This window comes from Lepidochelys olivacea, assembly GCF_965140295.1.
Source record: "Lepidochelys olivacea isolate rLepOli2 genome assembly, chromosome: 3".
In the NCBI taxonomy this organism is placed as follows: Eukaryota; Metazoa; Chordata; order Testudines; family Cheloniidae; genus Lepidochelys; species Lepidochelys olivacea.
Genome location: NC_140413.1, coordinates 202,699,462 through 202,721,696, shown reverse-complemented (window position 1 = coordinate 202,721,696; position 22,235 = coordinate 202,699,462). Strand labels below are relative to the sequence as shown.

Here is a 22,235-nt window from a genome sequence, read left to right as displayed (position 1 = left end):
CACAGAACTCCCATTGACTTTCAAGGGAGTTTGGCACCTAACTCACTTAGGCACTTCTGAAAATCCCTCTTGATGGCTATCTGCAATTTTTGATACATAAATACCTTTGTAAATCTGGGCCATAGTCTGTCATGAGTGTACCAAATATATTAACAAATGTATTGGTTTGACGGTTAGGGATGTTTAAAAGTGCATCATTGCAGAACCCAAGTAGAGAAATGTGTTAACTTTTAAGCAGCTCACGTGTCCATCCCAACTAATTGCCTCATGAGATGCCTGGTTAACTAAAATTATCTCAATCTCTGGGGGCTTTTAAAAGCTTTCATAGATTCCAAGGCCAGAAGGGACCATTGCGATCATCTAGTCTGACAGGCTAAATAGCTCCCCCAAAATAATTCCTAGAGCAGATCTTAAAAAAAAAATTCCAATGTTGATTTTAAAATTACCAGACTCACCATGACCTTTGGTATATTGTTCCAGGTGTTAATCCAAAGGTTTGGCCCTAATTTACTACCCAAATTCTAGCAGCATTTCTTCAGCCACAATGTATTTTGATTTAGTCCCAGAGTTTTGTGCTGCCTGTGTTTCGGCATCATTATCTTTTTGCATAATCTTCCCAGTCCTTGATAAGATTGGTGCACAATTTACTAATGCTGCACTCTGCCTAGAATGAAACACCTTTACTGTACCTCAGTAAACAAGGTCGGCGCTCTTCTTTTCATGTCGTGGAAAATCATAGCTGTGGGAATAGCATGACTGCCACTGCTGCTCAGCTTGTGCTTATTTTTTATTAATCCTGAAGAGCAAGAAAATGGGGGATTAAGACAGTTGACAGGACACTGTACTTCTGACTGGCATCTTCGACATTTTCCATCCTCGGCTTGGATGCTGCCAGTAGAGATACTGGAAAAGCTAGCAGAGGCCTGCAGTAAGCAGGAGAGAACTGGACAATGTTTGCACTCCAGTGTGTGCTTGCATTTTACCTCAGCACTCCCCTTTCCCCGTTCATGAGATCAGTCACCCCCCTAGCTCTACATGGGATTTGCTGCTCTTAAAGTGGGGTTAGTGCTGTGTCTAACCCTAATGAATGTTTTCAAACGCTGGAGGCTCCTGGGCTCAGAAACTTTTGTTTTGTTTTCCTTTTGTTTGTGGTTTTAATTTCCCCAAACGTGTGGCTTTGTCAAGCATTTTAATTTTAAATATTTTTTAAAAGAATGGAAAAGGGAAATGTTGGAAATCATTTGATGATATGAACGGTGGTGTGAAATAGGTAAGTCTATGAAGAGCAGATGGAATATAGGCACTGCGATGAACCCATTAATTTGCAGCTCTACTGTATGTCAGCTTGAAAGTTTGTCTCTTTCACCACGAGAGGATGATCCAATAAAATATATTACCTCACCCACCTTGTCTTACAATATCCTGGGACCAACATGGCTACAGCAACCTGGCAAACAACAATGTTTTATCTAATCTATCACTGTTTTCCCCCTTTGAATTACAGAACGCAACAGGAGTTTTGAAATGTCTTCCTTTGTGGAAACCAAAGGGCTTGAGCAACTCACAAAGTCTCCAGTGGAGTTCGTGGAGTATCCTTGGCATTCAGAAAGATACACCATGTGCTTTTGTAAATCTGAGTAAGAGCCGTTATGGTTCTTCATTGGGCTTTGGAGACATGAGTTTGGGAAATTTGGAACCTAGCCTAACTTTGTTAGCTCGATTACCTCTTCCATTAGCAAAGAGAGCTGGCCTCTCATGAGACCTCATTGAGTTTTAGAGTGAATTCTTGTGATGTGGATTAAGGGCAAAAGGGATCATCTTAAAATACAGATTGAAGGTCTGGGGAGGAAGAGTGAGTCAAATCATTAGTGAGCATGTGGGAAAACAAAGCAATGGTAATTTGTTATATAAAATGATAGAAGATAAATTAAAACAAAGGAAAATATGTCAGAGAGAGATCATCTGGGTAACTCAGTACTTTGCATAGTCTTATGGGAGATCCGATTTTGATTCCTGGTCACAACTGATTCTTTCCTGACTGCCAGGAGCTAGCTGCACTGATTTGTTTTTTGGAGAAAAATAACTAAAGGGGAGCGCTTTTCGGTTTAATGGCTCTCAGTGTATGTCATTGTCTCCTTTGAAGCCTACAATTTACAAAAATGGATCCAGGTACAATATGGCCTTACGGAACATTAACTGAGAGCAACTTCTACATCTAGACTGCAATGTATTCCCATATCTAAAATTTGTGGAGTGGCCATTTGACGCTCAGGCTCGCTACATCAGTTTACTCACCATTGCTTTCTCTATGTGGAGGCTAAATCTGAAACTCGTGTGAGGAGAGCACTTCCTTCTTAACTGGGCTCTCCTCAGTCCAGCTCTAGAAGGATTGTTACTGCTGGCTAGTTTCTGTAGAGGCAATTTAGGACCATATTAGATTATTTACTGTGTAACTGAAGTTACACATATATTGTCTTCTCAGATCCACACTTGCCCTTGCTTTTCCCCTGCTTCTTTAGAGTCTGTTAGCCCTCACAGGAACAAAAGGAAAGTATGTAACGTATCATTTTATAACCTCAACTTAGACACCTGAGTATTTATATAGACCAGCCGCCCTCCCAAGAACGTGAATCTGTGAATATAGTATGTTTGGAGAACTCCACTAAGCAACCTACTATTGTTCTGTAAAGAGCATCTACATTTAATGACTGAAAGTATATATAATTATTTTGCCAAATGCACTGTCTCTTAACCACTCACCATCTAGATATAACAAAAGGCAGCTTAGCCGGATTTATCCAAAGGGAACACGTGTAGATTCCTCAAACTACATGCCGCAAGTCTTCTGGAATGCTGGCTGTCAGTTGGTGGCTCTTAACTTCCAAACTGTAGGTAAGTCTCAGCTTTTTCTTGGTTTAGTGAGCTGTACGTGCCACTTTTTCAATAGGTTCTGTTATTGGGAGCCAAGAGAGTTGTTTTGTTCAACAAAAGACGTTGGGCTATTGACCAGTTCTACGAAGCTGTTTGTTCATGAGCCCAAGTTATTCTCAAATTCATTAGCATATTATACCGTAATGCAGCATGCGCACAGTGGTCATCTTAAAGAGCCATCATTTACCAACCACTACATATTTCAGTTTCTCATATGCAGTTCTGCAAATATTCGCTTGTTAATAGCAGCCCCTTTATATTGCGTAATGAACTGAAAATATAACTAACTTTCCGCCAGTCTCCAGAAATAATTATTATTAATCATTTTATTGCAAGTAACACCTGGATTCAAATGTTCTTGGCACTGTACAAAATGACAAGGCCAGATTTTCATAGGCGGGCCCAACGGGAGCATCCCGTGAAATGCATTTTTGCTGCTCCCACAAACACCTGCATGCACATGCACAGAAGGGAAATTGTACCATATAGGTGCCTATGTCTCATTGAAAGTCAGCTAGGGTTACCAACTTTCTTCTCCCACAAAACCGAACACCCTTGCCCCACCCCTTCTCCGAGGCCCCACCCCACACTCACTCAATTCCCACCCCCCCATCGCTCACTCTCTCCACCCTCACTTGCTCATTTTCACCTGGCTGGTTCAGGGGGCTGGGGTATGGGATGGGGTGAGGGCTCCATCTGGGGGTGTGAGCTCCGGGGTGGGGACAGAAATGAGGGGTTCAGGGTACTGGAGGGGGCTCCGGGCTGGGGCAGGCGGTTGGGGTGTGGGGCGGATGAGGACTCTGGCTGGGGATGCAGGCTCCGATGTGGGGCTGGAGATGAAGGGTATGGCATGTAGGAGGGTGCTTCAGGCTGGGACCAAGGGGTTCACAGGGCAGGAGGGGGATCAGGGCTGGGGCAGGGGGTTGGAGTGTGTGGGCGGGGAGAGTAAGGGCTCCGGCTGGGGGTGCAGGCTCTGGGGTGGGGCTCGGGATGAGGGGTTTGGAGTGCAAGAGGGTGCTCCAGGCTGGGATTGAAAGGTTTGGAGGACGGGAGGGAGATCAGGGCTGGGGCTCAGGCAGGGGGTTGGGGCCCAGGAGGGGGTCAGGGGTACTGGCTCCAGTTGGTGCTTTCCTCAAGCAGCTCCCAGAAGCAGCAGCATGTCCCCCCTCTGGTTCCTATGTGGAGGGGCAGCCAGGCAGCTCTGCGCGCTGCCCCATCTGCAGGCACTGTCCCCACAGCTCCCATTGGCCTCGGTTCTGCCAATGGGAGCTGCAGGGGCGGCACTTGGGGGGGCAGCGTGCGGAGCCCCCTGGCTGCCCCTATGCATAGGAGCCGGAGCGGGGACATGCCTGCTGCTTCCCAGGAGCTGTGCTGTGCGGAGGCTAGCAGGGAGCCTGCCAGCCCCGCTGTGTGGCGGAGCCAACCAGATAGTCAATGGCCCAGTCAGTGGTGCTGACCAGAGCTGCAAGGATCCCTTTTCGACCAGGTGATCTGGTCGAAAAGCAGACATCTGGTCACCCTAAAGTCAACAGGACTTAGAAGCCTAACTCACTTTTGAAAATGAGACATATCCAAGTCACTTAGGCTCTTTAATGCTAAGCAGAGCAACACATAAGTACCTTTAAAATCTAGGCCTTAGGGTCTTTCGAAAATGTTATCCCACAACACAGGAATGGGTTACCTAGGGAGGTAGAGGAATCTCCATCCTTAGATGGAGTTTTTAAGGCCTGGCTTTACAAAGCCCTGGCTGGGATGATTTAATTGGGGTTGGTCCTGCTTTGAGGAGGGGATTGGACTAGATGACCTCCTGAGGTCTCTTCCAACCCTAATCTTCTATAATTCTATCATTCTATCTTCTGGAACATCTCTAGAGAATTCCCTCCTCTTACAGAGAGAATCCAAGATGGTGGCCACTGAGGACTGTGTGAGTGAAACTTGAGTCTTTCAGGGAAATATTTCCTGAAACCTAGGTTTAAGTGACAGCAGTGCTCAAGAAATAGCTGTTTATTTGCATTGCCCTTAGTCATATTACTGCAGTTATACTTGTTTTTGTATATTTGATACTTATCCAGAAGTTAATTCCTCGTGATATTTTTATTGCCTAGATTTGTCTATGCAAATAAACATGGGGATGTATGAATACAATGGCAAAAGTGGTTACAGGCTAAAGCCAGAGTTTATGAGAAGACCAGACAAACATTTTGACCCATTTACTGAAAGTATTGTGGATGGAATAGTAGCCAACACGTTGTCTGTGAAGGTATGTACACAGTTGTTGAAAATTCTGTTTATGTTAGAACCTGGACATATTTCTGTTTTATCTGGAGCCCTGGCAGATCTTCTTTAGCTGTGTCTGCACTGCAGTCAGGAGGTGTGATTACAACACGCGTAGGCATACCCAACCTAGCTTTAATCTAGCTAACTTGGATACTGTGGCAGAGACGCTCACCACCAGCGCTGCCTAGTGGTCAGGCTGGGATGTGGCAGGTGGTCTTCCGGGCATCCCCCTTTCTTACTGCTGCTTCACCCTGCAGTCGTCTGTCTTTCTGGTGACTCTGCCCTCCAGCCAGGTCATGTATTCAAGTCTGTCCCTTTCAGGGTATGTATAGAGTCCAACAATGGGGGAGCCTTCAGGATTAAGCAGGATGCTCAGGACTCTACCCCTTGGGTCAAGATCTCACAGCCCAGACCCTTTTATCTTCAGGGGTTTCTCCCCACATCAGGAATAGGCCTCTGTAGTTGCCCCTCTGCAGAGGTTGGTAGGGAAGCCCAGGCCCACACTGTCAACTGGGCTCCGATCCAGGGCCCAGTGGCAGGCAGCTAAATCCTGAGATTCTATGCGGCTGCCTCCCTGGGTCACTTCCTACCAGGCCCCTCTCTTCTCAACAGCTAAAGTAAAGAACTAAAACACAAAGATAAAGTCTTTGGCTTTCAGAGAGTCACAGGTCCCTTCTCTGTTGGCTCGGTCAGGTCACCATAGCCAGGTCTCAGGAAGCAAGAGCTCCATGGTACTCCTTCTCACAAGCTCAGAGTATAGGTCAGCTCACCTCCACAGCCTGCCTGCCAGTGCCACTAAGCTACTGTGTTCCCCTTTGTAAGTTCTTCCTCCAGCCAGTGCAGGTGTGGCAGGTGTGGTGGAGCAGAGCTGCCTGGGCCCAGGGCATCTCTTTAATCTGTACCTTTCCAGTGTGAGGTTTGTACACCCCATCACAGGGACCAACCGCAGTGAAGGTGCGGCTTCACAGGCTTCAGCATGGCCCGTACAAGCCCACCCAGAACCCTGGGCACTTACTTGGACAGCTAGCCCCCGCTGAAGTCTGTGCTGCCATGGCTACACTATTGGTACTCACTCTAGCTAGATTCAAGCTAACTCATGTCTACATGTGCTGAAGTCACACCTCCAGTTGCAGTGTAGACATACTGTAAATTGAGACAATGAGATACGTTTAATTTGCAGTGGGGCATATTTAATTTTTAAACTCCACAGTATCTAAATTCATAAAAAAACAGAAGCTCAAATTTTGAAGGAATATTGCCTATTAAGTAAATTTGCTTGTGTTTTGTTTTTAATTTCCTTTCCAATCCCTTTTCTTTTCATCACATAAGACTTCCCAGGAAACTGATGTATTTAAGAAGAGGTTGAAGATTTTTAAGCTTTTGTTTATGAAGTGCTGTATTTCAAATAGTGTAACCTTAAAAACATCCCTAGTCCATGCTAAATGCTAACTTGCACTGAGATGACCAACAGAGCATGCTGCTTAGTGTAAATTAATACAATAACAGGTTTTTGCAATGAGACCAGGAAGTTATAAAAGTCATGGTTTCGTACCGAGAGTTACAAAAACAATTTATTTCATTAATAGGCCTATTCAGCTGAACAATCTCCCCTATCAGAAGCCACCCACAAAATATCCTGTTTTGTTCAGTGGTAGGAAACTGATATCCACCCTGAGGCTGCAGGCACAAGTCAGCTGTGGCAAAGCAGTGGTGTGAGAGCGTGTGTGAAAGAGGTGGCTGGCAGCTTTGGGACCACATCTAAATGGAGGTTATTCAGTAGCTCTAGGGAGATGCTTAGCCCTTTGCAGGAATTGAGTCCCTAAGAGTAATGTGGCCACTGCCCGAAGTTGGCTCCTTCTGACTGTCCAGTAGAGATTGTGCTAGTTGTGATGTCATGGCATGGTAGATGCTGAGGCCTCACAAATGAATGGGAGCTGGCATACTTTGGGCAGATCTGAGGTTCTTTAAGATACCCTGCCATTGGCTGAATATCCCTCGCTCCTTGTTACTCAGGGAATTCATCAACAACCTTTACATTTACCTCATATTTAAAAAAAAAAAAAAAGGCTGGAAGGAGACAAAAACGAGACAGGTGCGTCTGCTTTTTTATCATTGCCTTGGTTGCAAAACCACCACACATAGCCCTGGCGTTACCGTATCTTTGTATTTACCACAACAGCATGTTACAGTCCTGTATTTGCAGTATTAGAGAATGCTTGTTTTGAGTTTGGGGTTTATTTAGGAGAGAACTATACCGTCACTAGGAAGAATTCTTCAGCCTGAATTTCAGCCAGAAATTTCAGAATCCACACTAAGCCGTCTTTATTAATCATTTTCAAACACTCCTATCTTGTTTTCCAGATAATTTCAGGTCAGTTTCTTTCGGATAAAAAAGTTGGTACTTATGTAGAAGTAGACATGTTTGGCCTGCCTGTGGATACAAGACGAAAAGCTTTAAAGACAAAGACCTCTCAAGGCAATGCTGTAAATCCTGTATGGGAAGAAGAACCCATAGTATTTAAGAAGGTTGGTGTGATGTTTATTTCCCTACAGTGCAGAGTGATTATTTTATTGCTTTCCACTAGGTTAATTTTGTGTTGTACAGAAAATCAGAATGATTGCATTTGCTGAAGAGATCATTTAAAAGACTCTGAAACAGCTATGCTGTAGAGCCCACCCCTGCTCCAATAAAATCAAGCCAGCTCCTACTGAAATCAGTCAACTGATGTAACTTTGTTAGTTTCATTGACACAAGATTGGGCCTCTGTACATACAAGGCAAAAAATTCCAAAGTGCATGAAACCCAGATTTTGTAAGGTATTTAGGGGTTGCATCATTGAGCGTTGCAATGCCTAACTGATTTAGGAGCCAAAGTCTCATTTACAAAGTGATTTAGGCATTTAGGAGCCTATCCTATTGACTGTCAATGGGATTTTGACGCCCAAGTGCCTTAATCCCTTTTGATTAGAAGATTTAGGTTCCTAGATCAGTTAGAGATTGCAATGCTGAGCACAGCAACACCTAAATACCTTTAATCATCTGGGACCAGATGATTCAAGAGCCTAAATCCCATTCACTTACAATGGGACATAGGCTCTTGAGTTACCGAGGTGCTTTGGAAAATTTTACCCAGAGGACCCAATCCTACAAAGTCAGTGGGAGCTGAGGGTACTAAGCATCTTTCAGAATCATGCCCCTGCAGCATTAGTATCTCACAGTGCTTTGTAAATGGGACTGCAGCCAATTTCCTAAAGAGAGCTGTAGTATTGTCTATTTTTAGTTTACTGGCTAATGCAGTTAATTAGTCTTGGATCAAGTAGAGAACCTGCCTTTTCCTGACGTCCCATGACAGCAATTAAAGTTCATGGAGGCACTTACACAGTCAGTGCCTGAAACTCAGCTTTCTAGGAGCTGCAGTAGGACGCCCTCATCTGAAGGGCCTGTCCTCAGACCTCCTTCCCTTTGGCATTCTGCCAGGGTTGGATTTTGGAAACAGCACTAGCATTTTGTTGTTGTTGTTCTCATGAGCCCTTAATTAATATATTTTATTTCTGTTACCAGTTTTACTATAATGTGTGGGAGCCTCCAGGCTCATAATGGGCCTGGATTGTTATTTTGAGTGATCTGAAGATTAACTCATATAATCTGTTGTTAGTGGGAGGTGAAACTAAGTGCCTACATATTTTTAGGTGTCATATAAACATCCATTAAATAACACACTGATTTCCGCATAGTGTGCTCTGAGGAAAAGAGGCCAGTGTAACCAGCCTTACAATGTGTATGTGTATCTACACATGACTTCTCTATGACACAGTAATGAGATATGGTGCACATGTTTTACAGTACCATTTGGTTGGGTAGGAATTAAGGTCGGGTCTGTTACTTGTGGGATTTGGGCCTTGACTAAAATTTAAGGCAATGTAAGAATGTTCATTCAATGCCAAGCACAGTTTTGGTCTCGAGTAGGCCTTGTTTTGGGACACGAACAGTCCTGACTTCTGGGTCCCAGTTCTTGTCAGCAGGAATGATCCAGTGGCACAGAGCTTTTGAGGATGAAATCAGAGACTGCCTTTCTAGGACTCTACTCAAGCAAACAAGCCCTTCTGTCTGATGGCTTGCAGAAAAACCAGCTGTTGGTCATGGCCAATCTGACAAAAGACTACATCCCACTGGAGAGCCCTATGGGGTTAATATTTGATGATGTCGTGTTCAACAGCTCTATGACACACACCCCGTACTATCCCCATGTGCCAGGGATAAGGATTGGGGGATATGTCTGTTGCCAGAAATAAGCTGGGTGATAGGAAATGTCTCATTACTGCTTGTTGGACTGGGAGCTGAAAGCTCCAGTTTGACTGCATTCCGCTTTGTAAATCTAGGCCCTAGCTCACCTGGGCCTTCCCACTGTCTTGAATATTGATCCCTATGAACAACGAGTGCTTTCGAAAGGGACAGGCCTTCCAAGCTCAGTTCTTTCACGTATCCTTACCTCATAAAGGAAAAGATTAATCCTTCTCGCACAGGCAGACTGATTTCCTACCAAATCACCCGTCCTCTTGGAGAAAGACACGCTATTTAATATATCGCCAGAGCAATCTCCCTTTCGAAAGAAATCACATCACGTATTTGTTTATGAGGTTAGTCCAGGTTCCTTTCTGCCCTACTGCTATTATAGTCTTTTAATGTATTTCTTCCTCCACCACCAAGGTCCATCCATTGTAGCAACCCTCGGAACTTAGTACAACCCTGAAGGACTTTTCCATCCTTTCACTGAGGCTAAGGTTAGCATCCCAGGCATACCCATCTTTGCTCCTGGCCTCACCTGTCCAGTAAACATCATTTGCCTGATCTGTGGAAGGCAGGATAGGTGTTCTGAAACACAAGCTACAGAGAGCTCTGTTAGGTGTAGGCATGCAAGGGAAAGCACTTATGACAGGTATAGTTATTGGCATTATGCAAGCATGCTAAACTGCCTCAATCCATTCAGCCTGTCAGGATGCTTTATGTAATTAAATAACTAAGGTCTAGCAACCTGCTCAGACTTTTCCCTCTTAAAACACACCGATTGACCGATTTGTTATTTGATGGTTTTATCAGCACTAATGTGCTTATCACTGCCCTGCTTAATTAATTAAGGGGTCCTTAGGACACATTGGTTCTGAGTGACACTCATGATTTCACCTCATACATTGTCACTACATTTTCTACATGTACATGTCTACATTTTCAAAGCCTCATTCAGGCCTAATTAGAGGCATGATGCTAAAGATCTATGTGCTGCTTTGAAAATGTAGGGACAAGTTCTCAGCTTCAGATTTGGCTGTTCTAGCCATTCCCTGTCAATGAGTTATTCGCCTGTAAAGAAACTGTCCTGCCACCTGTTACTTGACTGAAGCATGATCATTTCAGAATGATTTTCATACACGGGTCATATGCATTCTGACCTGTTGTATGGCAAACTCCTAGTCTGGCTATAGAACTCTTTATTTGCTGACTAGAGCCTTATCTTTCTACTCTGCTATCTGCCTTGTATGCAGAAGGATCTTTTCTTATTTATAGCAGACAACTGATAACTGTACCAAATATGTCCCTGTAGGTGGTTCTGCCTTCTCTGGCATGTTTGAGGATAGCAGTATATGAAGAAGGAGGAAAGTTTATCGGACATCGGATATTGCCTGTCTCAGCAATTCGACCAGGTAAGATTATGGCTCTGCTGTAGTGAAGAGAAGCAACTTGGCAGACCCTCAGCAAGATTCTTTTGACGTCAATGCAGCTATGCTGATTTATGCCAACTGAGGCTCTGTCCCAGCGTATGCAGCCAATGGAGAAATTCACCTAATTTGGTACTGCATTATTTCAGCTTTAGCTATAACTTCATTTTGTTTTTTTAAAAAGTAAATAATTTTGAATATGTTTATATCATCCATGAGAGGAGAAACACCTGAATCACCGAAAGTTAAATCTAGAATGAAACAAGAAAACCTACAGAACTAAAACATACAAAGCAGTTGATGGCATTTACTGGTTAATTGTAGCTATGAAACCATTTTAAAAGAAGGAGCTTGGCAGTCGTTTCTCCTTTTCAGTCATTGTTTCTGAGATCGACTGCTCAGTGAGCTTTAGCTGTGGTGGGTGGAGACACTGAGGGCATGAAACATGCTCTCACGGGACAGTCAGCTTGGCTCATCCTTCCTCACTTTCAAAATTGCCTGCAAATGCTCATATTGTAGGTGTATTTTAATTTTAGCCACTGTGAAGGATTTATTCCCATTCATTCCCGGTCTTTTTAAATATGTTGCTGTGTCATTTATTCTGGTATTCTCTGGGTTTTTTATTGTTAGGTATTCATGTTGTATGCATATTACGGCATCCTGATTCCTTTTAATTAACATTTCAGCTCTCTGAGTATCTTGACTGGAAGTACTTATAAATATTTTAAATGAAAATAAGTAGGGTTACAAAGCCAAATCAATCCAAACTAAATGGAAAACAATAAGAAAAGATCAAAGAATTATATAAATTAGAGCTAGGGAAATAACTGATTTCTTTTGTTCGCTGGCACTTCCGAAAAATCATTTCAGTTCAGGTTGAACTGAAATGAAAAAATGCGGAAAAAGTTGGGCACATTGAAAACATTCATTTAAGGTCAAAGAAACCAAGTTTTATCTGACCCAAAACATTTTGTTTCAAGCATGTTTGAAGGGCTCAATTCACCAAACAGCCAGAGGAGGAGGAGGAGCCGATGATGGTTATAAAGAGGCTAGCACCGGCAGCTAACACTGACATTTTTGTGCCATATGGGAGACCCATGTTCAAATCCCTGCTCCATGTCAGGCAGAGGGAACATTAAACTTGGCTCTCCCACATCCCCAATGAGTCCCCTAAGAATTTAGCTAAACGTTCTAAAGAAAGCACCATCACCAACTCCTCCTCCTCCAGCCATTTTGCGAATGGCATCTCGGTATCCCCAAATTACTTTTGGCTGAAACTGTTTGGCGAATTCATGTACAATTCCCAAATTTATTTCATTCGACTGATATTCGCCAAAAAAAAATTCGCCTGACTCTAATAAAATTGCAAATTGGCATGAGCCGAAGAACAAGAAATTAGTAAATGGTTTAAAAATAAAGGGGGAAAGATTTTTTTTTTAATTGTGCTGTCTTGAACCTTTCACCTGCTCCCTTGTCTGTATGTTGTCTATGTAGCTTGTAAACTTTTCTGAGTCAGGATTTGCCTTCCCACAGTCTCTAAAGAGCCTAGGTCACTTGGGCACTATATAAATAAGGAATAATAATCCAGTTACATTGGACACAGTTTACAATTCTGGACTCGACTGCTCTTGTATTCCAGGCTATCACTACATCTGTCTGAGGAATGAGCGGAACCAACCTTTAATGCTGCCAGCAGTCTTTGTGTACATAGACGTTAAAGACTACGTACCCGATACTTATGCAGGTAACTATTAAACTATGAACTATAAAGGTAAAATTAAATACACGAGTCTTTGGAACCTTCTCAGTCTGTTTGTGACAGAGAGCCTGAAACACCCCTGTATAAAACTGGTGTAACCATCTGCAGGCTGCCTGCATGGATCACAGTCCAGGATCAGGGCCTAAGTACTTATTTCCTAGCGGACTTTGGGTAGCCCTAAAGAAGCCAGGAGTCTTGGGATTTTGTAAGATAAACAATATGCAGTAGCTGTGAGATCAAATTGCAAATGTGCAATTAAAAAAATATGAGTGTGAACGTAAGGGTTCAAAAGCGCTCAGCATTGTCCTAAGTAAGCATTGGGAGTTTTACCATTGTCTTCTGTGGGAACAGAGTTGGGCCAATGCTGAACAGGCTAGAAAATCTCATCCTAAACCTCCCCCCAAAGAGTGCTCATCCCAGGCTCCAAGTGTTTTGGACATAAACTTAAAAACACAGCACATAGGAGAGACAAAAGAAAACTCATTCAAAGCAGCAGTATTTCTCCTACCTTTTCTTTCCCCAGTACCTCTCACAGTAGTGAAATAGGGATTAAAATTCTCACCTACATATTGGCCTAAACATGTGCAGAATGTATATTTCCATAAATGGTGTTTCACAGTTAATGCCTTTGGTATGACGGCATAGTCACATTCACTGAAGTTTCTGATGTCCAAGTGGTATTGAATAATAGATTTCAAGAAAAACTATGCACCTTCTTAACACCTTAGGATCTCTAAAACCATAGATTAAGGAACTTTGACCTGAAATGTTTACTTCATTTCCAGATGTGATTGAAGCATTATCCAATCCAATTAGATACGTAAACTTGATGGAACAAAGAGCTAAACAGCTGGCAGCACTCACACTGGAGGATGAAGAAGAGGTAAAGAAAGAGGTAAGGGAGAGTCACTGAAAATTCATCATATTTGGTGGGACTTTCAAAAGCATCTATGTGATTTAGAACTTCATTGAAAGTTAGTGGGACTTGTGCTCATCAGTCACTTAAGGACTTTTCAACACCCCACCCATTATCTGAGAGCCAGGTTTTGATACACTTACATTGTGTACATTGTACTGTATGTGGGATCCTCTTGAAGTCCGTGGGCTAATGCAAAGTCAAATGAAGTAAGGTATCAGAATCTGGTCTTTAGTGAAAAAGTATTGGATGTCACACAACACGCAGAAAAAAAAACACCCCCAACCACAGACCCTCACGTTTGTTTAGCACTCTGATCATGTGGTTTTCCTAGTCCCGAAGAGAGGACTATATCATTTGCTTTCTTTGAAAATATTACAGATTTTGCAGGAATTTTGAGGGCTTTCTATTTCACAGCAGTTTGTCCCTAAAAATTGTATTCTGTTCACAGGAGGAGAGAGTCTCTTCACATCCTGCACAAATTCTGATGTCTCCATATTACAAGCTCAATTTTCATTTGCACAAAGGCCACTTTACATCCACTATAAGGCTCCATTAAACTGCCAGAGTGGTGTAGAGTCTTTCACACGAATGAGAATTCAGGCCTATTGCTCTAGTTTAACTGGAATTTTGTGGAAGCCAGATTTTCAGTGGTTCATCTTTGTGCCTTTGTTTGCATAAGCGCTTGTCACTAAGAACATATAAGAATGGCCATACTGGGTTAGACCAAAGCTCCATCTAGCCCAGTATCCTGTCTTCCGACAGTGGCAAATACTAGGTGCCCCAGAGGGAATGAACAGAACAGGTGATCATCAAGTGATCCATCCCCTGTCGCCCATTCCCAGTTTCTGGCAAACAGAGGCTAAGGACACCATCCCTGCCCAGCCTGGCTAATAGCCATTGATGGACCTATCATCCATGAATTCATCTAGTTCTTTTTTGAACCCTGTTATAGTCTTGGCCTTCACAACATCCTCTGGCAAACAGTTCCACAGGTTGACTGTGCATTGTGTGACGAAATACTTCCTTTTGTTTGTTTTAAACCTGCTGCCTATTAATTTCATTTGGTGACCCCTAGTTCTGGTGTTATGAGCTGGAGTAAATAGCACTTCCTTATTTACTTTCTCCACACCAGCCATAATTTTATAGACCTCTATAATATCCTCTCTTAGTCGTCTCTTTTCCAAGCTGAAAAGTCCAAGTCTTATTAATCTCTCCTTATACAGAAGCTGTTCCCCTAATCACTTTTGTTGCCCTTTTTCAATTCCAATGTATGATTTTTGACATGGGGCGACCACAGCTGCACGTAGTATTCAAGATGTGGGCGTACCATGGGTTTATAAGACTAAACTCACATTTGCTTGTGGAGATGCAGTGATTGTACAAACATATGTAGACATATGTGTATTTTTGTGCATGCCTGGGGGCCTCTGACAATTATGCACTTACTTTCAGTGGTAAATGCATATTATAGTTTTATTTAAATTGAGGTTTAAAAAGCATCTGTGGAATTTGGCTTCCCAATTCCGATTAATGTTACTAGAAATTGGGCACCCGAATGGCTTTGAAAATACCAGCATTAGATTTTAAACAATTCCTGTGTCATTCTCTAGGTCTATCACATGAGTTAAAGAGTATTCAGTACAAGCAGTTAAGTCCTGATTCCTGGAAGGCAGGGAAACAGTCCCTTTTTTGCCTCCTGCCCTGTTTCCTGGATCCTCCATTCTCAAAGGTATAAAAGCTCAACTGAACTCGCTTTTGTAACCAAGAATACATTCCCCCAAATAAGATTAAATGAGTGATAATCATTACAGTTCCTTGGCCAACAGTTTGCCTCTTTGTCTCTTTATTATGTACAGTCTCACAAGTTTGCTTGAATGAGGACATGGAAATACAGAGTATCTGCCCCATTCCATTCCCTTTGCTCATATGGCACAAAGGGAGCAGAAGTCACTCACAGGTCCCCAGCTGGAGATTCCTGGGCATGAGGAAGTCCTTGTCAGGTGTACAGCCATGTAACTAGCTCCTGTGCTGTTCTCCCTGCAGCCATGCCACAGTTAGGGTTGCCTACCCTCCCGGATTGGCCAAGAGTCTCCCGGAATTGGAATCAATCTCCCTGTGGCTACTGAAACCAATCCAGGAGATTTTAATAGGCCGCTAAAAGGCTGGTTGGCAGCGCAGCAGGGCTAAGGCAGGCTCTCTACCTGCCCTGGTTCCGCGCGGATCCCGGAAGTGACTGGCACGTCCCTCTGGCTCCTAGGTGCAGGGCTGGCCAGGGGGTCTCTGAGCACTGCTCACCCCCTCCCCCGAGTGCCAACTCCGCATCTCCCGTTGGCCGGAGCAGCGCGCAGAGCCGCCTGGCCACCCCTGAGCCTAGGAGCCAGACATGCCGTTTGCTTCTGGGAGCCACTCAAGGTAAGCACCACCCAGCCGGAGCCCGCACACCAACCCCCTTTGGCACACCAACCCCCTGCCCGAGCCCTGAGCCCCCTCTTGTACCCCAACCCCCTGCCCTAGGTTCAGCCCAGAGCCCCCTCACGCACTCCCACAACTGGCATTCTGCCGATGATACCGACTTCAACGTCCTGTTAGCCCACTTCTCACGGTTATCTCTGTGTCTTTGTCCATTGCCATCTCCTCGTGGAATACCCATTCTGAGTTGACACCCCGGCCGCTACTCTCTCCTCATTCAGATCCTTCCTAAAGTCTCCTCTGCTACTGACATGCACAGATGTGAGTGAACAAAGACTGTAATCCTGAAATCTCCACTACATCTAGACAGGGTGTAGAGTGGTGGCTACAGGGAGGTGATTGTGACTCACTGATTCAGAGTCACTCAGCCTTGTCATAAGTCAGAGCACAAGGGGTGCTGCTGGCATAAAATCCCTTTTACAAGAAAGAATCGGGTCAGGCATAGGGGATCTTCTGAGATGATCCCCCCTTCTCCTTACATCAGGTGTGGTTAGTGTGGAAGATAGCTACAATGCCACTTTTTGGTGTATAGTAGAACAGAATCCAATCCTATGTGTCTATATAAGACTGCTCTTCCCTGCTGACCACTAACCTTTGCTGAGTAAGCACAGTCTTACTAAAGACATGAGAAAGCAAAGGGTGTAAACTAATGTTCCTTTTATACCTCGCTACTAAAACTGTAAAATATGAGGGTGGAATACATAATGTATTAAGAAAGATAACCTGTGATATTCTCCATTAAGGGAAAATCACATTCACTTAAGAATTGTGGGTGGTCATGAATTATGAGAAGAGAACATGCTTTATAACAAGATTAAATTGCTTGTTACACACAAAATAATGGCTCTTTGTTCACTTCCTGAACTTGTCTCACGTTTGTGATTTAGTTTCTGGAAACAAATGTCTCCGGTGTCCAAAACTAAACAGCCATGCTAATTGTTTGAAAACAAGGTGCAGTGCTACATGAGTTTTATTAGCATATATAAACCTGGTGGCCAAAAAGAAAATGTGCACCTGCACACGCAAAATTGGCTCCTAACTTTCCATGCGTGAATTTGCAAGCTGGGATGCGAGCTTGTAAGTCTAGCTTTATTTTTATTAATCATTCATGCAGTCCAAGTTCTCACTAGCAGAGCCCTTTTTATTAAACTATTGAACATCACTTCCTTTAACAGTGTTTAAAGGAGAAAAAAAGAAAACCAGCCAAGACTTCTGCCAAAAACAGGATCATTCTAGAATGAAAGTGGACGTGCACATCGCTGTTCAGATCATGTTTTGCTTATGCATGAGATAAATGAAGTGGTTGGAATAGATTGAATCTCCTGATAGACACAATGGTGGTGGTATCCTTGTATCCCATTGTATAGCTGCGTTAGAATTAAGTTGTTGAGACAGAGATCCCTTCACAATACACAAAGTGTTAAGTTATATGACTGTTGAGCCAGATTGCAGTAAACTGGCAATGTAATTAGTGTAAAACAATTATACCAGAACCTGTGTTGCCTCTTGATAGAGTGGCAGATGGATATTCTGAGAGCTGTCTCCTGCTTCTGCCTGTAATTTGATTTTCCTCGAAGAGTGAAACAGAAGCAGCCTGAGGAACAAGCCAGGACTGTATTCAGCTGGTGCCATGGCAACCAGTTCTTCATACTCTTTTTGGCTGTCTCAAAATCCAAATACCTTACCAATGCTGTGAGTCCCCCTCCTCTTCCTCCCTGAGCATGGAGTGTTTGTATGTCTTTATAAACCTGACATCTACAAGAGTAACTGTAAGGTGTTCATAAGCGAACTGGCAAGGAGGGAAAAAACGGCTGTGGAAAATGCTTAGATGAGTTGGATACCAGAGACACGTTTATGTAGAGTTCAGCAGGATGGAGGTACTGTTTATGTGCTCTCTGTTGAGTGTAAATATGACACTATTATATCCTGGGGATAAGAAGTATGTGTGCGTGTCTTGAGAGGTGGTGAATAATTACACTGTCATGTGTATCTAGTAAAATTAGCTATGAAATTTAGCAGCCCTTCTATACACATATTTTGTTCATAATAAGGATCTGAATGGTATTTTCCTGCTACCTTCTGCTTACTTCTAGAAGGGTTTTATGATGCAGCACAATGCTGATTCCATGTAGTTTCACCTCTGATATTGCTAACTAATACATATTATCAATGAGTAAATTACCTGTCTGTTTTGTGGCTGAAAACCACCAGCTGAATTATATCCTGTTAACAGTTTTTTTTTTCCGGTGGTTATACAAGACAAAAGTACACTCAGAATAATTGTTCTGAAAGATATGTGCTGAAAGTTAAACTGCAAAAATGAACTGTCACTAATACAGTGGAAAACTGAAGCTACTAAGTCCAGATTTTTCTTTTAGAGCAGTGTATTTAAAACCTGTACGAAATTTCAGAATCAAAAGAGGCTTGAAGGTTGGACTGGAAATAAATAACACCTTCCCCCTCCCCCTGTGTGTATTTATTATGTATATACCTATTTGGAAGAGTAATGTAAAATATTCTGTATCTTTAGGTTGATCAGGGGGATGCACCATCAGAAGATAAAAGCGAGCCCAGACCAACTCCAGCAGAAAATGGACTAAGTCACTCCACTTCTCTGACAATGAAGCCAGCAACTCAGGTTGTCCATAGCCAACCAGTCCCGGGTAAGAGACTTAAACACAGTTTTCCTACATTAATTATTTAAAAAGCAAAAACCAAGAAATGGCCGAATAACACATTCTGTGTGTGCTTTGCATTTAAAAAAAAAACTATATAAAATGAGTAGGGGAAAATTGTCCTCTGTTGTAACATATATTATTATTTTATTTCACAGCATAGTAGTCTCTTTCTTCCAGAAGGATACCTATAGGCTTCACATACTGTATCCAGTATTTGAGTGAAACAGGTCATGAGTATGCAAGAGTTGAAGACAGAAATAATAAATAATAATAATAAAATATAGGGCGGTCAAGCAATTAAAAATTAATCATGATTAATCGTGCAATTAAAAAAATTATTTGCGATTAATTGTGCGATTAATTGCGCTGTTAATAATAGAATACCATTTATTTAAATATTTTTGGATGTTTTCTACATTTTCAAATATACTGATTTCAATTACAACACAGAATACAAAGTGTACAGTGCTCACTTTATATTTATTTTTATTACACATACTTGCACTGTAAAAAACAAAAGAAATAGTATTTTTCAATTCACCTCATACAAGTACTGTAGTGCAATCTCTTTATCATGAAAGTTGAACTTACAAATGTAGAATTATGTACAAAAAATAACTCACTCAAAAATAAAACAATGTAAAACTTTAGAGCCTACAAGTCCACTCAGTCCTATTTCTTGTTCACTCAATCACTCAGACAAACAAGTTTGTTCATATTTGCAGAAGATAATGCTGCCCACTTCTTGTCACACTGTCACCTAAAAGTGAGAACAGGTGTTTTCATGGCACTGTTGTAGCCGGTGTCACAAGATATTTACATGCCAGATGCACTAAAGATCCATAGGTCCCTTCATGCTTCAACCACCATTGGCAGCCAAAGCATGAAGGGGTATACAAATGTTTAGGATATCTGGCACATAAATACCTTGCACCACCGGTGACAAAAGTGCCATGTGAACGCCTGTTTTCACTTTCAGGGGGCATTGTAAATAAGAAGCAGGCAGCATTATTGCCCGTAAATGTAAACAAGTTTGTTTGTCTTTGTGATTGGCTGAACAAGAAGTAGGACTAAGTGGACTTGTAGGCTCTAAAGTTTTACATTGTTTTGTTTTTGAGTGCAGTTATGTAACAAAAACCCTAATTTGTAAGTCACACTTTCACGATAAAGAGATTGCACTACAGTACTTGTATGAGGTGAATTGAAAAATACTATTTCTTTTGTTTATCATTTTTACAGTGCAAATATTTGTAATAAAAAATAATATAAAGTGAGCACCGCACATTTTGTATTCTGTGTTGTAATAGAAATCAATATATTTGAAAATGTAGAAAAACATCCACAAATATTGAATAAATTTCAATTGGTATTCTATTGTTTAACAGTGCGATTAATCGCGATTAATTTTTTTAATCACAATTAATTTTTTCAGTCAATTGTGTGAGTTAACTGCGATTAATCAACAGCCCTAATAAAATAATAATAATAAAACACACTCATAGACAAGGACTCCTTGAACTTTCGAGAGGCAATGAGCAGAATCCAGTATGAACATTACTTTGGTATTTGCTTGTGAATCTTAAGTACCAGTGCAGCACTTAAACATGCAGTGCCCAGCACTTCCCATTGTGTCAGTGGAGTGAGATCTTGAGAACAATGGAAGCCGTGGAATACTAAACACATCTGAAGAATCTGGCCACTTCATGAAGCTGAGCTGTGTAGAAAATCAGACTCCAATATTGTGTGCTGAGCATTTTTTTGACACTTGGCTCCATGTTGATAAGCATAATAGCAGTATGTTTTGAACTTCTCCTAGTCTTACAGTAAAGTACACATGTCCCTCACTTCAGATGCTTTCTAAAATCTCACTTCTTCCAGAGGTGAGTTTGTTATCCCAACCTCTGGATGTTCCAGGGTGACCAATCTTCTGGTATTTAATATTTACATGCCTCTGTCTCCTAAATTGCCATGTCTTTAGGGCTGTCTTCATTTTCATATATTAATACAGCACAAGCACATTATTAATGCTAAATAAATAATCATAACCCCATGCACATTATCCTGGTAAATGTACATTTTTACTCCTGTCTCAGGTCCTCCAAAACAATTGCCCCATCATCTCAATACTTTTATTGGTTCGGCCATTGGCCTATGCTACTTGAGAAGCAATTTGCCCGCACAAAGGAAGATGTAAATAGGAGAGGGCATGTATTTTAATGAACATGGGGGCACAGATGCAAGCATAGACATTTTTTCTGAGTTTTGAAAATTACGAAGTATTCTGCAATTGTGCAGCTGAGTGTTCCATTATGGGCAAGGTCGTTATGTCCAAGGGTGGTAGACCCTTAAACTGCTTTTACAAAAATATTTTCAGTTATTTGTGCATGCATTTACCTTTTACTGTACACTTTAAATTCATTCATTGAAAATGGAGGCCTGTGTACATTTGTATAGATATATCTATTTTAATATGAATTCTAAAACTGCATTATTTCCAATTTAATTATTGATTGTTCATCATCAGCCCGATCCAACTTCCACAGACTTCAGAGGAGTTATATCAGACCCTTTTAAAGCAATTTTGAACTGTCACTTAAAGTACCAGTGTTGTACTAACCATGAGCCAAATCCTGTTTACCTTACTCACATGATTGGTCCCACTGAGTTCACTAGCATCCCTTCCATAAGAAAAGTGAGGAGGCTAGGGTGTTTTATTTTGTGTTGTGTTGTTTGGTGTTGATACAAGCGTTGCCTCTGTAGACCATAGGGCTAGTTTGCCTTTATTATCTTCACGGCCTTGCTTTCATTATATTCCACCTTTATGATATTCAGCAGTCACGCAAGAAACCTACAGGCCTGTATCCTGTAAGACATTAGCCTCAGCACTTAATTTAAGGCTTGAAGCCTATGAACTTTGGCACAGATAAATGACCCAATGGTAACCCCCAAGTTCTGGAGAACTGAGAATAAAGTGTTTAAGGGGAAATTTTGTCAGAATTTACCATAACTATGTGAACATGAGCTAACATCTGCAGATGTCTGACCACAAGAATGCCCTGGCAACGAATTGACATATATCATAATAAATGGAGATCATTAGTATACTAACCTATAGGAGAAGGGCACCTCAACATTAGTATGGTGAGGAAATACAAATAAGGAAGAGGGGAGAAACCCCTTCTGAATGTGCATTGGGCAGAGTGGTGTCAGCATAACATATTCTAAAAGTTGTATTCCAGCCTGCGGGCAATAGGAGAGGGAGGTGTAGCCCTTGGGAGATGCCAGGATGATGGCCACTGATGATGAGGAGGAAGGTGATGATGATGAGGAAGATAATGGCTAACATTTTAGGTTGTTCTGCAAGGGATGGTGTGAGTATATGGATGTGCAGAAGGACATTTTGTATTATCTCCATCTACCTTACTGAGTTGGAGTGTTCGTGACTTTGCTAAATGTATTAATAAACTATTGTAAATACAGAAGTTTTCCTA

General features: G+C 42.1%; 1 protein-coding gene across 3 annotated transcripts in view; it reads left to right on the top strand.

Annotated features, from left to right (window-relative positions):
* The window catches only part of PLCB1 (phospholipase C beta 1), a 675,122-nt gene that overhangs the window by 540,926 nt on the left and 111,961 nt on the right, over positions 1-22,235 (top strand). For all 3 annotated transcript variants that reach the window (XM_084624014.1, XM_084624013.1, XM_084624012.1), the window contains exons 17-24: positions 1,505-1,589; positions 2,768-2,892; positions 5,037-5,191; positions 7,570-7,734; positions 10,805-10,904; positions 12,559-12,663; positions 13,464-13,573; positions 18,597-18,729. In XM_084624014.1, coding sequence (XP_084480140.1) covers positions 1,505-1,589; positions 2,768-2,892; positions 5,037-5,191; positions 7,570-7,734; positions 10,805-10,904; positions 12,559-12,663; positions 13,464-13,573; positions 18,597-18,729 — 978 coding nt within the window. The remainder of the gene's footprint in view (positions 1-1,504; positions 1,590-2,767; positions 2,893-5,036; positions 5,192-7,569; positions 7,735-10,804; positions 10,905-12,558; positions 12,664-13,463; positions 13,574-18,596; positions 18,730-22,235) is intronic.